General features: G+C 42.0%; 1 protein-coding gene across 1 annotated transcript in view; it reads left to right on the top strand.

Annotated features, from left to right (window-relative positions):
- LOC309562146 (E1A-binding protein p400-like) overlaps positions 1–18,365 on the top strand; it is a 305,609-nt gene that overhangs the window by 40,332 nt on the left and 246,912 nt on the right. The window contains exons 4-8 of the mRNA XM_082266271.1: positions 882–986; positions 1,108–1,436; positions 2,329–2,583; positions 9,264–9,449; positions 12,554–12,694. Of these exons, the coding sequence (XP_082122397.1) occupies positions 882–986; positions 1,108–1,436; positions 2,329–2,583; positions 9,264–9,449; positions 12,554–12,694 (1,016 nt within the window). The remainder of the gene's footprint in view (positions 1–881; positions 987–1,107; positions 1,437–2,328; positions 2,584–9,263; positions 9,450–12,553; positions 12,695–18,365) is intronic.

Raw genomic sequence — 18,365 nt, forward strand, 5'->3', positions numbered from 1 at the left:
AAAACATTACAAATACTTTTTTTTTTTCCCTCCGGTTTATAGAAGTGATCACACACCCTCTGTTCTCAGCTGCATAAGAAGCTAGGGGAGGAGCACACTGATCGTCCCAGTGAATGGCTGTGCAGGGGAGGCGCATGCCAGCACAAGCTTGATCATAGGATTTACTCACAGCACAGCCAAAAACTGACTATACTGTGCTGTCCTGTTTTTAGTGTAGTCAGTTTTTAATAGAAAAGCAGAGGGACTGGCGGGAACACCAGGGATTTCACACAAAGGAAGCAAAACAAAGGGAACAGTATACTTTTTCATACATCAAGTAGAGTAGATTGTACAGCAGGCAAATATCAGGAATATGAAATGTTGGGTTTACTTATTATATAAAAGAGATGTTTTTTCTTTGACCTTCTGTTGATTGATGTTAAAAAATTAACTAATTTGTTGTTCCAAAACAATAAGGCTCCATTCACACCTGGGCGTTTTTCAGCTCCAAAAACGCTAAAAAAAAAAACGTTCCAAAACGCCCAACAAGTAAAACCCCATTCATTTAAATGGCCCCTGTTCACATCTGAGCTTTTTATTGCCTGAAGCAAAACGCCTGTAGCTGAAAAAAGTACATGAGCTTCTTTTTGGGCTGATTACCAGCGTTTTTGATAGATGTCAATGCCTGCCTCCAAAAACGCCTGAAAAAAAAACGCCTGAAAATCGCGGTAAAAAAACGCGCGAAAACGCTACGCTCAAGTGTGAATGCAGCCTTAAGCTTCAGGGGATGAATACTTTTTCTAGGAATTGAATATGTTTATTTAAATAACATTGGTTAGGTTTTCTTTTTTAATGGAGATAATATACATTTATTAACTTTTCTTCTTTTCTTATGCTTCTAGACCCAACACAGAACCTATTTTTTGATTCCAACTTCCCAGAGTCAGGACCCCATTTACAAAATATTACACATTTGTCTCCCCAGCAGCAAACAACTGGCAAACTTGGTAAGACATTCAAAGGTATGATAAAAATGTAAAATGTACATGTGTTTGCTGCACTAAGCTGTTTATAAGTGAAGTGTATGAAATTATTCCCTATGTATTTTGTGTTTTCTTTCTCCTGTAGGTTCCTCTACTGCTGCTATTGGAGTGCCACCCTCTGTAAACTTGGCTGCTCTGGGTAACAAGGAGACTGAAACACCTAAGGTTTCTCTGGTGCCAAACGCTACTGGCGTTCACCCAGGCAAAACTCCGGCTCCAAGAGTTGCCGTTTCCACTGTACCCACCAGTACACATATAACACAGCAGCAGCTCCTCATTGATTCTCCCCCGTCAAAGGGAAAGCCTCAAGCTTTTAGCATTCCAATCCTACAGTCTACCCAGAATCAAATCTCTCAGCAGAGTCCAGGGATGTTGGTAGATCAGACGTCTTCCTTGATATCACCTTTGTTGCCGGTATGTGAATGATAAATCACAAACGCTGTTTTATGAAGGTCATGCATTGTACACCATATATCTGCATGCGGCCCTAAATTAAACCCACTTCTGGCTATTACTAAAGGTTTTTATGTCCAAAAGAATAAACCAAATAAAAGAAGTTCAATGTTACATGCACTTTTCATCGGTCAACAACTGCCTTTGTATGTAATACGTTCTAGATACATGTTATGAGAACTTTGTGAAGGTCTGAATTGGGTAGTAACTATAATAATAATTTGAATCAATTTTAATAAGCTTGTCTAAATTAATTGCCCTTAAAATGACAATCCTTATTCTTCAAAATTCATCCATACACATCCACTACTCAATTGCCCTGTAATATATTTGTAAAGAAATTGTTCTTACCGTGTGTTTTTTTCTGCCTCCTTGTAATATCCTTTATAAGCACTCTAACCTCTCCTTTTAGCCCTCAATTTCAATTGGAATGAGCAGTGCACATTAGTTTTGGTCTTGTGTGCTGCTCTTTGCACACTACAATTCCCACAATCCCAAGTCCATCTCCCAAGCAAAACATGCAGTGGCACCATGGAGAACGAGAGTCCTCTAACAGGAACTCTGATCACTGCATCATCCCTTAATCAGCAGTTTAGTGTCACTTTAAGTTTACAGATCATCCGAAATGTGCAAATTAAATCAACTTCAATTAAGAAAATATATATTAATAAAAGTAATTTAAATGAAGTTATTTACTGTTGTTGCAACAAAATCCTTACCTGTTAATTCCTTATCCTTACCTGTTAATTCTTTCTGTTTATCTTTTTCACTTTTGAGCTGTTTCTGTATACTTGCTTTTGGATTAAGATATACATTTTGTTGTTTTCATTTATTTGGAGTTTAAATTTCCCAGCAGGTGTCTTCATCGAAGTCGGGCTCTGATGTTGCAAAGCCCTCAACTCCTACCCCTTCCTCACCTTCCACCCCGACCTGTATTCCAGAACCTGTCCTTTTAATAGCAGGTGTCTCACCGAAGAGGATGATGTCCCCAGGGGCCAGCAAGGTTTTGTCACCTGCTTCATCCAAGTCACCTTTACCCCAGGACTCCCAGAGTTTACAAGCCGTTACAGATGACCTGCCGCAGGAAATGTCAAAACCATTAGAGCAGGTATTTAAATGTTCATTTAACTTTATGCAGTAAAATAATTTAATATAGAAAAGGGTTATTATAAAATGACCTGTAAATACCTTCTGTTTTAGAAAAGGTTCTGAAACCAATTTTTGTTAACATTTAGATATAATAGGGAAGTATTAGAATCCCTGTCAGATGGTAACACTTTTTCTAGTGGCAATTGTCTAATAATTTTACCTTATTTAGAGAAATTTCCACTAGTTTAGTTTAGTTTTTTTTTGTCCCCAGCAGAGTAAGCCTAGGTTAAACACTAGCCCACATGGTGGAATATAAATCACAAATGTTAACATGTAAATATACAAATGTATATGTATAGGTGGTTCCTGCGCTATCTGAGGTGGTTTTAATTCCTTCTTATTGCTGCACCACGATATTGGGACCAGGAACCAGTTTACACAGCTATTTAAACAGGGGGGTTATGGTGCGCTTCAGAAGTGAATTAAACTCCAAAGAAAATTATTTAAATATTAAATTATAGTTGATTTGTTACAATTGATTACTTGTGGGGAATGGGGTATTTATATTTTGTTAAATCGTATCCTCATACCTTAAATATATAATAGTGCTTCAGTAAACCATGTGATCAGATAAATTAATCGTGAGATAAAACAATCAATCTCTAAAGTGCTGGGTGCTGCAGTTCATCTATCAATGCAAATGATACAAAAAAATCCTTAAAAATCCTTAAAAAATGCAAAATAATACAAAGAAAAATCCTTAAAATCTTTAAACAAAATTTGTGATTTAAATAAATGTCCGTTCTTCCAAATCACCACAAATAATACAATCGGGTGTGTGACTTCAATCTCAAACTTAAACAACAAAGTGCTTCCGTGCAGTTAAGGTGCTGTGACTTTCTCCTCCACCAGGTTTCACTTCTAGGTGCTCTAGACTCTCACCTCAGTAATATACATAAATCGCCTATGTATATATATCTTTTCCCTCGATCTCGTGCTTCACGGCTACCGGGTCCTGCCTGAAGGATCTTATCAATGGTCCCGATGTGCCTCTAGGGGTCCGTATTGGGGTACTATTTACTGTAGATTCCTTAACTGCTGCCACGACCTCAGGGGCTCATCAAATAAAGAGGGCCATCATGGTGCAGTATTAAAAACAAATTTATTTCGCATAAAAATAGATGCACTTACATTCGGCCCGCTTGTTTCAGGCATATACACAATCTAAATATCGCTGGGGGAACTTCGCTCCGATTCTCAACGTCACTTCCGGTTACGTCGGCTCCTCCTACGCGTTACGTCACGTGACTTCCTCAGGGAGTGGCCTATACTGGATGTGACGTTCTATTTATATTGGTCAGGCCGGAAGTATCGCCGCAGCCATTTTGAAGGATCTATGTTGTTGGGTTCCGGCGGATGTTGCCGGTCCGCCATATTGCCAACATTACTAAGCTTGATTACACTATTTTTTGTCGTTTGTTTACCTCGGAAGTGAGGTTGTAATCTTTATACTTCTATTACAATCTTTTAGCATGTGGATTATAATATTGAACTCTTCAATATGCACAACAATTTGACATATCATAAGACGATCTTTTTTCCGCTAATCATCTTAACACAATCAGGGAGGAACACACAATAAAGAGCAAGTCTTTAAAGGGAGAGCATACTTATTCATTTTCTACATATTCTACTCTTGTGTTTATTCGGACTTTGCTTCTCTTTAATCTTCTATTCTCAGCATAGAGTATTTTAATTAATAATAAATATATACTTAAAATCTTCTTAAAATGATGCTTAAAATTATAAAAAGGTAAAATACCACTATTTTGAATTAGCATAAATTGGGAAGACATAAAATCACCTTTTTAAATCCTGTTCTAAACTGCTTGTATGAATAATAAAAACATATTTTATTAATATTTATTGGATGTGGGTTCTTCTCTACTTTTATTAAAAATCACTAATAAAGCAGTTCAGGTCGAAGTCCACATTGAGACCATTAGGCGTAAAAGAATCCATTTTGAAGATCCATTGGGATTCTAATCTACTCAGGGTGCGGACTTTGTGACTACCCCTCCAGTGTTTTTTGTAGGGCACTATTCCCCAAAATGTCATTTTTGAGGGGTCTTTGTGCTGATACTTAGCAAAGTGTCTCGACACGGTGTGTTTGTCACTTCCTTTTATTATATTTTGCACATGTTCTTTTATGCGGATTCTCAACAGGCGTTTGGTTCTTCCTATGTACTGCAGCCCACAACTGCATTCTATGGCGTAAACTGCTCCCTCTGTATTGCAACAGATGAAGTCTCTAATTTTATGTCTCGTTCCATTAGGCTACATTCACACCTGAGCGTAGCGTTTTCGGGGGGATTTTTACCGCGATTTACAGGCGTTTTTTGTGCAGGCGTTTTTTGATTGAATAGATACTAATGGAAAACGCCTGTAATCTGCCCAAAAAGAAGCTCATGTACTTTTTTGAGAGTTGGGCGTTTTGTATACAGCGTCAAAACGCTCAGATGTGAACAGGGGCCATTGAAATGAATAGGATTTGTCTTGTTGGGCGTTTTTGAGAGCTGATCCTAGAGCAGAAAAACTCCCCAAAAACGCCCCAAAACGCCTAGATGTGAACGGAGCCTTACTTGTAGATGTAAATTCTAGTATTTTTTGTTTTGGGTATTTTGTTTTTGTACAAGCGAAACATCTTTTGCAGGGGTAAAAACCCTTACCTGTAAAAAATGACAAAGGTTTTTTGGGGGGGTTTATAATGGTTTTAACTATTTTATTTTTCAATGTCGGTGCCTTTCTGTATATAAATATTGGTTTTTCTGGTATGTTGTTTTTCAGATGTTTGTCTATTTTTAGAATATGCCAGTGTTTTTTTATTATTTTCTCCACCGCTTTATATTGCATATTATAATTCAGTATTATTGGTGCATTGTCTATATAGGAGTTTTTCTTCTGTTTCTTCTCTAATAATTCCTTTCTGTGTATATTTTTGACTTCTACAACCTTGTTATCCATGAAATCCTGCTCGTATCCTTTATCCATGAATCTTTGAGCTAGAATTTTCGCTTGCTCTTCGAAGTCCTTGTCTTTTGTGCAATTTCGCTTCAGCCTAAGTTATTGTCCCTTCGGGATGTTCCACAGCCAATTTTTGTGGTGACAGCTAGTGATAGGGAGGTAACTATTACGGTCTACTTCCTTGAAGTGGGTTTTTGTGTGTATTTTGCCATTTTCTTGTATAATAAGGCGGTCCAGATATGTAATTTCCTCTTCACTGATGTTCCAGGTTTTTTAAGGATTTTTAAGGATTTTTTTGTATCATTTGCATTGATAGATGAACTGCAGCACCCAGCACTTTAGAGATTGATTGTTTTATCTCACGATTAATTTATCTGATCACATGGTTTACTGAAGCACGATTATATATTTAAGGTATGAGGATACGATTTAACAAAATATAAACACCCCATTCCCCACAAGTACAGCACCGTAATCAATTGTAACAAATCAACTATAATTTAATATTTAAATAATTTTCTTTGGAGTTTAATTCACTTCTGAAGCGCACCATAACCCCCCTGTTTAAATGTGTAAATATAGCTTTTGAAAGCCAGATGAACAAATGGGTACATGGAAGCAAGAATCGCTAATAAGGGATAGATACAAAATTAGAAAAGTTTATTGAAACATGCGATAAATAATAGAATCCGTGCTTGAATGACAACCCCAGCCAAACAAAATCACATTGTGATGATAAAATGTTACAATGCTGTCACCCTGTTAAAGTTTCATTAATAAACGTTACATAATCAATGAAACACCACAAAATGTGATCTAGCATGATGTAAAAAATAATGTAAACCCAATGACTTGTCATCATGGAACATCACTGCCGAAGCTGTTAATTCATTCCATGTAAGCATGTATGATGGGCAGATAATGAAATTAAAGAACAATCCCCCATGAGAAGAGTAATACAACATGTTGTCTAGACTTTGCAGAGTTTATTACACATTTGCTGAAACATACAGCATGGCACACAAATGAAGTAAAGTCATTGAATACATAGCCTGCAAAGCACGCAGGTAACATAATTACAGTATCTAGTGCTTTGCAATAAGATACTGTATCAACATAGGCAGACAGCCTGTCATCTGAGTTCTGTGACTATTTCTGTTAGTGTCTGCTCTTAAAGAGGTAGTAAACTCAGCCAAAAAAATTAGAATAAAAAAAAAACCTGTAAAGACAAAGGCATAACGAGCTAGTATGCATCGCATACTAGCTCATTATGAAGTACATACCTTAACCACTTAAGCCTCGGAAGATTTTACCCCCTTCCTGACCAGGCCCTATTTTGCGATTCGGCACTGCGTGACTTTAACGGACAATTGCGTGGTCCTGCGACGCTGTACCCAAATGAAATTGACGTCCTTTTTTTCCCACAAACAGAGCTTTCTTTTGGTGGTATTTGATCACCTGTGCGATTTTTGACTTTTTGCGCTATAAACAAAAAAAGAGCGTAAATTTTGAAAAAATAACAATATTTTTTCACATTTTTTTTTATATGAAATTCCCCCCCCCAAAAAAGTAAAAATCTAATTTTTTTTTTAACATTTTTGGCCAATTTGTTTTTTGCTACATATGTTTGGTAAAAAAATCGCAATAAGCGTATTTTGATTGGTTTGTGCAAAAGTTATTGCGTTTACTATCTAAGGGAAAGATTTCTGTAATTTTTGGTGTTTTTTTTTTTTTTTGTTTTTTTTTGCGGGATTGCGGCGGACAGATCAGACCCTTGACTGACATTTTTGACACTTTTGGGGTTACCAGTGACATTACTACAGTAATCAGTGCTATACATATGCACTGTTACTGGCAGACATTGGGTCCGCCGGTCACTCGCGCGGACTGCTTAGGGAACGAGCGGGGGCTGGAGCGTGCCTCAGGCGGCGTGCGCTCGCCCCCTAGAGCCTCACAGGCGAGCGACGTAGTACTACGTCACTTTGCCTGTGAGGGGCTGACCGCCGCAGTAAATAGTCGTGCGGCGGTCGGCAAGCGGTTAAAACAAAGCCCCCGCTGTGCCGCCCGCTCAGCGACAGAACGACCGACATGTTCGGCTGTCCTGCCTCCTGGTTTGCGTCCTCTGGCCATCTGATTGGCTGGAGGCGCGATTACATCACTCCCGCGCATCGTGCGGAAGCCACCATTCACGGCACAGGGCTCTGAAGGAAGGGCACGGGGGATGGCTGTTCCTTCAGAGCGCCAGCGCCGATGACGTCATCGGCTGCATGCACTATAAATATCTCCTAAACGATGCAAGTTTAGGAGATATTTATAGCACCTATAGGTAAGCCTTAGTATAGGCTTACCTATAGGTTAAAGTCTTTAAAGTGGGTTTACAACCACTTTAAGGGGAGCAGTGTGATGTGTGTTTTAGACCATCACACTGCTAACTATTATTTTTTTTTTACTTTATTTAAGGTGACACACCATTCACGTCTCGGCAAAGCCGTACGTTGTGCTGCAGTGCAGTGCCAACCAGTGTGCTCGGGAGAAAAGGAAGATGTGCTTCGGTTTTCTGCACTGCACATCACACTAGTACTGTGGTGTGAACGGAGCACATAGGGCACAAAGAAAACACTTTCTAACAGTGATCTGCATTTTTCCAAAGCAGGAAAAACACAGGTCACCACACATGATGTGACTAGAAATCTCTCCAGTGGGACATATTGTGACCTTCGATATGTATAGCGTTTTTCTAAGGACTCTTATAGTCAATTTCTATTGAATAATATGCAAATCACATGTCACTTTATGTGAACAATGTATCAAACTACACACAGTATGAAGCAATAGTAAGTCCAATACATGAACAGCGCTAATTAAAAGGGTGACCCCTCTTAAAAGAAAACAGTCCGTGAAGAAGCAAAGTCCATGCTGCAAGGATCAATAATCAAACGACAGATGTAGACTTCCACCACACTCCGTGACCCCTAGGGAAATGCTCACTCACCAGACTTAAAAGGTAAAAATCGCCTCAGAAATGATAAGATCAGCCAGGTCAGTCATCAGATCCTCAGAATCATCGGTATCCAAACCAAACGTCTGGATGATTCTGAGGATCTGATGACTGACCTGGCTGATCTTATCATTTCTGAGGCAATTTTTACCTTTAAGTCTGGTGAGTGAGCATTGCCCTAGGGGTCACGGAGTGTGGTGGAAGTCTACATCTGTCGTTTGATTATTGATCCTTGCAGCATGGACTTTGCTTCTTCACGGACTGTTTTCTTTTAAGAGGGGTCACCCTTTTAATTAGCGCTGCTCATGTATTGGACTTACTATTGCTTCATACTGTGTGTAGTTTGATACATTGTTCACATTTAGATATTTATAGAGTAGCAGCTACCCATTTTTTCACTGTATCTCCGCAGCGAGGGGTGATTGGGATATATATTGGTCCTTTTGTGCTTATTATCTCAGTCTTTTGATTTATTCACTTTATATGAATTATTTTCTTGCTACCGTGTATTTTGGTAACATTCCATCTTTACCTACTAATGCATGTTTTTATAGTCAAAAAGAAGTGGCCTTGGTTTCTTGGCTGCAGATAATTGTATCAGATTTTCAACAAAAAAAATTCTAGGTTGTTAAGATGTTTACTTGCTCATACACACATTTCTTTCACGCATTGTGCAGGAAAACCATATTCATCAACGAATCACAGAACTTCGGAAAGAAGGCCTTTGGTCATTGAGGAGGTTACCCAAACTTATGGAGCCCAGCAGACCAAAGTCGCACTGGGACTATCTTTTGGAAGAGATGCAATGGATGGCTGCAGACTTTGCACAAGAGAGAATGTGGAAAATTGCCAGTGCTAAGAAGGTAGTGAAATGTGGTTACATTTTTTTTCTTTGTTTATTTCTTAATGAATGTAGTGTTGATTCCCTAAAGTTAAATAGACTGTGCACTTTGCAACTGCAGTTGCCCCAGAACTTAGTAAATGAAATTAAGCTTCACTTTACAAAGAATACATAATCCCATGCAAAGAAAAAAAAAACAGCATTTTTTCTTGTACGTGATTGGATAATGAAAGTAGCAGAGCTTTACTATGTTTATTAAGCTCTGGGAAAAATGAGTGCAACTGCACAGTCTGTGCTTTTTTAATATGAGGGGCGTTCAAGTCAAACCGGGGCTTTTAATTTTACAGGTATAATTAACAAGGGATGCTAGCATGGTGGTACTACACGCAGTAGTAAGTGACAAGTGTGTCTTATTGCTGATAGGCCGCACACATGTTGTGGGCCTGTCAAAAGATGGTTAATCAAAATGGCAGACTACAGTGTTAGTGCATGCATGGAACAGCGTGTGGTGATGAAGTCTCTTGTGAACGAAGGCATAAAACTCACGGATATCTACAGAAGACTTTAGGCACAGTACGGTGATGAGACGCGCATCTGCAGTAAGACATTTGAATGGTGTAAAAGTTTCAAAGATGGCCGTATGACCATTAGTGATGATCCCAGTTGTAGTGGTTCCCAGCACACAGCAGTCATTCCTGTGAACATTCAGCACGTAGGATGTCTGATTCTGGATAAGCAACGCATAACCTGTCGCAAATTTGCACAGGAGACCAATCTTTTTGTGGGAATGGTAAACAGTCAATCACAAATATTTGCATTTTCAAAAAGTCACTGCACGCTGGGTACCAGGGAAGCTTTCCGCTTTTGATTGGCACAAAAAAGTGAAGTCTGCACTGCGATAACCACTCCTGGACCGCCCACGGCATACCGCGGCAGGGGCGGCCCGGCTGTACAAAATCACGTATAGGCCACCTGCAATTGTGCAGGGGAATGACGGAACAGCTGTTACAACGGAAGAGTGTGATCTTGTGTTTCAGCTAAGCTGAAACCCAGATCTCTTTTTTTTTTTTTTTTTTCCTCTAGTAAATCCATCCCCCACACAGTTAGAAAGCAATTCCCTAGGAGCATACTTAACAATTTGATCACCCCTAGTGTTAACCCCTTCCCTGCCAGTGTAATTTATACAGTAACAGTGCATTGTCTTTTTAGCACTGATCACTGTATAGGTGTCCCTGGTCCCCAAAAAGTGTGATAGTGTAAAGTTGGCCTGCTGCAATGAGGAAGTCCCGCTAAAAATCGCTGATCACCACCATTACTAGTAAAAACAATGACAAAAAAAATTAAAAAGTCCATAAATCTATCCCATAGTTTGTAGACACTATAACCTTTATGCAAACAAATCACAATACACTTATTAGGATTTTTTTAACAAAAATATGTAGCAGAATACATATTGGCCTAAATATATAAAAAAAATTGTTTTTTTTTTTAAGTTTTATTGGGAATGTTTTATAGCAGAAAGTAAAAAAAAGTTTTTTTATATAGTGCAAAAAATAAAAACCAGAGGTGATCAAATACCACCAAAAGAAAGCTCTATTTGTGGGGGAAAAAAAAGACATGAATTGTATTTGGGTACAGCATTGCACGACGGCGCAATTGTCAGTTAAAGCAACGCAGTGCAGGATCACAAAAAATGGCCTGGTCATTAAGGGGGTAAAACCTCCCGGAGCTGAAGTGGTTAAAGAAGTGTTTTGTCAGGGAAGACCAGAGTTTTGTAGATCGCATAATTACATGTGACTAAACCTGGGAACATCATTTCTCTCTGGAATCAAAACAAGCAGTGATACATGTGGACTCCGCACCACCAAAAAATTTTCGAGCAATTGCGTCTGAAGGGGATGGCAAGTGTTTTCTGGGACAAACGTGGCATTATTCATGTGGATTTTCTACCCATGGTGCCACTATCAACAGTAAATATTATTGTCCTGTTCTGAGTCATGTGCATATGCGTCTGCAGAAAAAATGGCCTGATTTGATCACTAAGGGCGTCCTTTTTCTCCAGGACAATGCACAAGCTCAAACTGCTCACCACACTATGTGCACATTACAGCAACTCGACTGGGAGGTATCGCCACAACCCCCTTACTGCCCCGACCTTGCTCCGAGTGATTTCCACCTCCTTTGGACCCCTAAAAGAGTTCCTCAGAGGTTAGCATTTTTGCACTGATGACGAAGTAAAGTAGGCTGTCCTAGGATGGTTCAGGTGTACTGACAAATCTTTGTATGCCGAAGCTTTCCAGGCATTAGTTGAACCCTGGGTATAAGTGTATAAATGTAGTGAGAGTATTTAAAAAAAATAAACGCAGTTTCCACTCCTTGAAATTTTTGTTTTTTAATTGTATGAACTCAAAAGTCTTGGTTTGACTTGAACTCCCCTCTTGCATCCACCTCATTGTGTCATTATTAAAAAACACTGCAGCTATAAAGTGCTGTCACATAGAGGCACCTACTTGCAGTATATACGCAGCAGCCTCGACAACTAGCTTTTGTACACTTCAGAAGGGTTTGCATTCCCATACAAGTCTTTCGGAATGCAAAACCCAGTTTAAGCAGGTCAGGGTTAGGGATCAGCTGCAGGTCATACGTAGCTATCAATGAATTCTGGATGATTTCAGTAGCATCTCAAAGGAAGGGCAAACTAATTCTATTAATACAAAGGACATAGGCCCTTTAGCTGCTGTTCTACAGGACAAGGTAAGAAGCAGGAAGGGGGAAGGTAAGCTTCCTAGCTGTTATGTATTGCCAAAGATGGACCTGTCAGAATGGTCAGGAATTTGGCAACAGTGACATCATTTTTGGAGGCTGTTGAGGAGGATATATGCAGACACGCTTTTATTCTTGCAGCTGAGGTTTGTTTAAAAAAAAAAGAAAAAAAAAAAAAAGTCTCCTTAAATGTCAGGAGTTGAAATGAAAGAAATATTCAGTATTTCTAGGTTATCTGCATCTATCAAAATAAATGGTGACGCACTAGTAATTTCTCTTTTTGAAGCAGGTTCACATTACAGTTAATAACCAACAGATAATACTTTTAGCGATTTTTATTTTACATTAAGTGTTTGTTTGCAGATGGCTAGAACAGCTGCAAGACACTTGTCCGAGAAAGAGAAAAGTGTTGCCAGGGCCAAGAAGGAAGGGGAAGACCGACTTAGACGCATAGCATGGCTAGCTGCTCGAGAAATTCAGCATTTCTGGGCAAATATTCAGCAGGTAAGGCTGGTAACTGATGAAGCACCAGATTTGTACAATGTCCTATGGTTTACTGAATGTGCAGGGTAAAATACACTGCAAAGCATTATTCTTTTTATCTTCATCATGAATTGTATTTATATTTAGCTTTTAGTATTTGGCATTAAAAAGTGCTTTGTAGTTGTAGAGCTTCTTTTAAATTGAATCTAATGTCTTTTTGCAGTGAAAATACACTGCTCAAAAAAATTAAAGGAACACTTTTTAATCAGAATATAGCATCAAGTAAATTAAACTTCTGGAATATTGATCTTGTCAGTTAAGTGGCAGAGGGGGTGGTTAATCAGTTTTAGCTGCTTTATTTTTAATGACATTAACAGGTACACTAGATGGGCAACAATGAGATAAGCTCTTGTCATTCTTGACTATTGGGTTATACTGCCCCCTACAGGAGTAGGACGCTAAGCAGAAAAAACTTCTGGCTACACCAATTGGCAGTCCCAGGGGATATACTCCATCTCCCTGCTATAGTTTTTTCTGCCTAGTCAGGAGTAAGGACCTAGTTCCTTGCTGGATTTTTTTCTGCGAGATCTACTATCAACTGCCGAACTGGGCGGCGGGCTGGATGATCTAGATCCAGTGGTCACCCCAGTCTGGCCAGCGACCGTGGGCAGACCTCAACTCCGGGCTAGTTCGGCCACGACATAGTCCCACTGGATGGGGGCTGGCCCTGCGAGTTAAACGTCTTGCGAGGTCCCCCCCCCCCGATTTCAATAGAGAGAAGTATCTGTCTGAAGCGGTGCCCACCTGTTCCTGGTATGGTGAGTAGCTGTCCCCCCTCTGCCCCTGGTGGGTTTTGGGATGGTTGGACCCCCAGGTTCCCCTCCCCGCAGGCACCGCGCTCCCCCTTTTTTGCCGAGTCCCTCAGCCTGCCCCAAATCCCCCCCCCCCCGCCTTCCCCTGCATCATCTGTCTCATCCAATCCTGAATCTGATTTGGCCGCCGCTGACGTGGGTCACCCTTCTGGGTCTGCGACTACGTGCCTGGAATCCTCTTATAGGGAGGATAATTCCTCCATGTCTGCGACCCTGCTTGAAATTGTGCTGGTGGATGCACTGATTGTATCTGTGCGTGAGACCCTGAAAATGGAGGATGCAGCTGAAGCTGGGACGGAGGCACAGGTACCCTTTGGCACTCACAAGCCATCTAGAGCGGCAAAGGTGTTTCCTTTCCCTGCTTCGTGACAAAATTGTCGCAAGAGTGGTGACGACCTAAGCGCTTTACTAGGCATTACCCCTATGAGGAGTCCCTTCTTAAGAAGTGGACTGTCCCAACGGTGGTGGACCCTCTCGTTTCCAGATTAAACAAGGCAACCATGATTCCGTTTGAAGAATCCCTGTCCTTTAAGGACCTGGCTGACCGTTAGGCGTAGGCTGTGGCCCACACCTTAGCTGGTTCGGCGATGAGGCCGGTAATTATCATTGCCCTGGTGTCCTAAACTGACTGAGTGGGCTAAGCTCCTACACTGTGACCTGGAGGGAGAACAGCTCCCCCCTGCCTTTGCTGGGATGGCAGACCAGCTGGTCCATGGGCTGTAGTTTATCTGTGATGCCTCTTTGGATGTGACTCCTCTGATGGCTCGCCTCTCTGTTTTGGTGGTGATCCTTCGACATGTTGTTTTGGCTTAAATGCTAGTCTGCAGATCAGACTTCTAAAAAGGCCTTGACTGATCTTCCCTTTTAAGGAGATCGCCTGTTTGGAGCTACCCTGGATGACATCATTAAAATTCTCAGCTGGGGGAAGAGTAGCTTTCTTCCGCCGGCTACTAGTGGCAAGAAACCTTGTCAAAGACATGGAGCTTCCTTCTCAGGTCATAAGCAGTTTTTTCATCCCTCAGGGACGACGGACAAGGGCTCGAAGCCTTTCAAGGCCTCCTCTGGCGGATCCATATGAACCTGGTCTAGCAATGCGAGAGTGGGCTTCTCCAGACCCGCAGACAAGGCTCCTTCTGCATGAAGGGGGTGGGGGGACGTCTTCGCTGGTTTCCGGACCTGGTCCACTAAGTCATTCGGTCCCGATACAAGATCGAGTTTCACTCTTGTCCTCCCGCGAGGTTTTTTCCTTCCAACCTGCGCCTGTCCCCAGACTGGTTACAGGGTCTGTTTGGGGCGGTACAAGACCTGTTCCTTCAAGGGGTGATTGTTCCCGTTCGAACTTCCGAACGTCTTTAGGGTTTTTACTCAAACCTATTCACAGTCCCCAGGAAGGAAGGCAAAGTGCGTCCAATCCTGGACCTCAAGGCGCTAAACTGGGGGATTTCCTTGCTTCTATAGATATCAAGGATGCCTATCTTTTTTTTTCGCTTTGCTGTGGGAGAGGAGCATTATCAGTTTGTGGCATTATCCTTTGGTCTCGCCTCTGCTCCTCGGGTCTTTACAAAAGCGTTGGCTCCGGTGCTAGCCTTGCACGGCCAATAGGTGGTCGCAGTACTGGGCTACTTGGGCGATCTCCTTCTGCGAGTGGAGTCTCTTTCTGCTGTGGTGGAGAACCTGGAGATCACAATATGAACTCTGTGGGAGTTCGGCTGGATTTTGTATTTTCAAAAGTCTGCCCTGGTTTCCGTCCACAAAGCTGGACTATTTAGGCCTGACTCTGGACTCGGCCGTGGCCAGAGTGCTCCTTCCTCTGGACAAACTCCAAAAATCACAGGCTGCAAATCCTCTCCTGCTGTCCAACAGATGGTCATCCCTCCGGACTTGTATGCAGGTGCTGGGCCTGATGGTAGCTACCTTCGGGGCGGTTCCATTTGCACAGTTTCATACGAGGTCCCTGCAAAGGGAGATTCTAACCAAGGATGACAAGACTCCGCAGTCTCTGGGCAATAAGATTCAGCTGAGTCGGGGAACAAAAGCATCCCTGATATGGTGGCTTCACTCTCCGTTTCTTCAGCTGGGAAAATCCTTCCTCCCCTTGTATTGGACAGTGGTCACCACGGATGCCAGCCTGTCCGTCTGGGAGGCGACCTTGGCAAGCATTCGTCTCAAGGGATGTGGACGCTGGAAGTGTCCAGACTGCCGATCAATGTCCTGGAACTCGAAGCGATCAAACTGTGACTGAATCATTGGACAGTTTGTCTTCAAGGATGCCCAGTGCGCATTCAATTGGACAATGCCAGGGCAGTGGCTTATTTCAATCACCAAGGGGCCACAAGAAGTGCTCTGGCAGCTCTGGAGGTAGCCAGCATTCTAAGGGGGGCAGAACGGTTCGTTCCTGCCCTCTCCGCCGTACACATTCCGGGGGTGGAAAATTGGCAGGCGGACTACCTCAGTCGGCAGGTGTTGGACCACAGGAAGTGGTCCCTTCATCCGGAGGTGTTTCATCAGCTGTGTATCCGATGGGGCACTTCAGAGGTGGATCTGTTGGCGTCTCGGCTCAACAGGTGCAGAGATTTGTGGCTCGGTCAAGGGATCCACTGGCAGATGTGCTAGTGGCCCCGTGGGGTCAGTATCGTCTAATATACTCCTTTCCTCCTCTCAAGCTTCTGCCCAGACTCCTACTCAGGATCAAGGCAGAAGGGATTGATCGGACCCCTAACTGACATTTTTTACTCTTTTGGGGGAACAGTGACATTACTAATCAGTGCTAAAAATATGTACTGTTACTGTAATAATGACACTAGCAGGGAAGGGGTTAACCCAGGGGTTATCGAAGGGTTAAGTGTGAGCCTAGGGGATTGTTTTCTAACTATGGGGGAGGGACAGAGACCTGTGATCCTAAATAGGAGGATCGGCTTACCCTCTTCCTAACGGGGGCGGGCGCCCCCCCCCCCCCCCAGGAGCGCTCCCGCGAACCGATGTACCCATAAGTTGGTTCGCGCAGGCGAGCCATCCTGCTGCATTATATCTGCGGCGAGCGGTCGGCAAGTGGTTAATATCGCTCCCACAACCTACAAATTGTTAGGTATAAATAAACTAGGTTGTCTCTGGCTTGGTCATTTAGGAATTCAGCTCTGCAATCCAGAAAGACCTTCTTTCCTATCTTTTGTAAGATGCTCATGATGGATTCCAATTTGTTAGGTTTGGGCATCTGGTCAATGCAGGGGACTTGGTCTTTATAAGAATCTTGTCTCACAATCAACGTCCAGGAGCTTTAGTGCGATATGGTTGTCTCTGCAGAGTTAGACCGTGTTGCTGGAGGATCATCTGATACAGATTCAGTTGTACAACACAACGGCAGTGGCATCCTTCAACTGTCGAGGAGGAATAGGAAGTCTTCCTGCGACAATAGAGGTATAACAGATGATTTTTGGGTGGAACTTCATGTTCCAGCCTTGTCCGTTTTGTGTACAGTACATCCCATGCATGGACAATTGCCAGGAAGACCTCCCCTGCTTGTAGTGTCTGGACTTAATGTAGCCATGCAGGTTTTCCTGGACCCGTGTCATAGGTAAGGAATAGCCTGATGTGGACTTGGCCTCGGCCTCCAGGTTCAACAACAAACTGTAAAGGTTTGTTTTTGGGTTCAGGGATCTTTTAATGGAAGTACACTCTTATCTATGCCTTTCCTCCCTTTAAATCTTTTCTTTGTCTGTTTTGCAAGATCGAGATTGAGGGCATTCCAGTGATGCTCCAGACTGGCCCAGGTGGATTTGGTAGTCTGACCTAGTTAGACTCCCAGTGGACGCTCTGTAGGTTTTATTGGATCACCCATTTCTTCTGCCGAAGTACTGATTTTCTATCCTGTTTTACGGCTGCAAGCTTTAACAGCATGGTTGTTTTAAGCTCCGATTCTGAGAGACAGAGGCATCTCTAAATTGGGAAATCTCACAATGTTGAAAGCAGGGAAGTCTACTTCTGGCATAGCAAGGTGTATCTTTGGACATGGAAGGCATACACCACTTGGAGTGAGTCTCAGGGCTTCCAACTTAATATAAGTTCCATGGGATAAATCCTCTTTCCTACAGTTGGGTCTGGGCCATCACTATCAAGTGTAAGGTTTATTCTCTTGATATCTTGTTCTAAAAACCGTTGGCCTCTCAATCCTTGATTAAGACCTTTTTTAGGTCTCTGCTCTTCAAAAAATGCATGTTTCAACTCTTGGGTCATTCCTCTCGCTATGCCCACCTACAAGGTGGTGTTCTTGTAACCAGCTTTTGGGAAGTCCCCACCTTTTTCCTGTTTTCTTTGGCCTGTTAGCGTTTGTTGCTGTGCTGCTTGCACTGCTTTAGGATATCCTGAAGGTGAAAAACTTCCTGTGTCCCTCAGTGGGTGATTGGTTTTCAATGAAGGACACAGGTCTCACCACTCTTTTATTATGAGCCTGCTCTTCATACAACTTTGCTAAAAACTGAGGCATACTGTGTAGTAGGATGGTCTATTCTGGGCTGGCCTACATGTTTGTTTAGCACTGCCCAGTCCTGTGATGGCAGTATAAAGTTAAAACCTTCCTGTGTCTCTCTCAATAGAGTCCAAAAATACACAAATCCTATTATTGCTGAAACTGAAAACACCAAAGGTTGTTTTTTTGCTGTCTCCGCTCTGAGCTGGATGCAGCTCCCTATAAACCCTTGTTTGATCCCTGTTATATATTTATATATTTTCCTGATTATGTTGTGAAATGAGTACATTGCCTGATATTTTTGGCTTTTAAATTGTAGAAAACAAAAAGTTGTTTATTTAGATGTAGCCCTCCACCG

The sequence above is a fragment of the Pelophylax lessonae genome, assembly GCF_965119305.1.
Source record: "Pelophylax lessonae genome assembly, chromosome: 1".
Taxonomy (NCBI): Eukaryota; Metazoa; Chordata; class Amphibia; order Anura; family Ranidae; genus Pelophylax; species Pelophylax lessonae.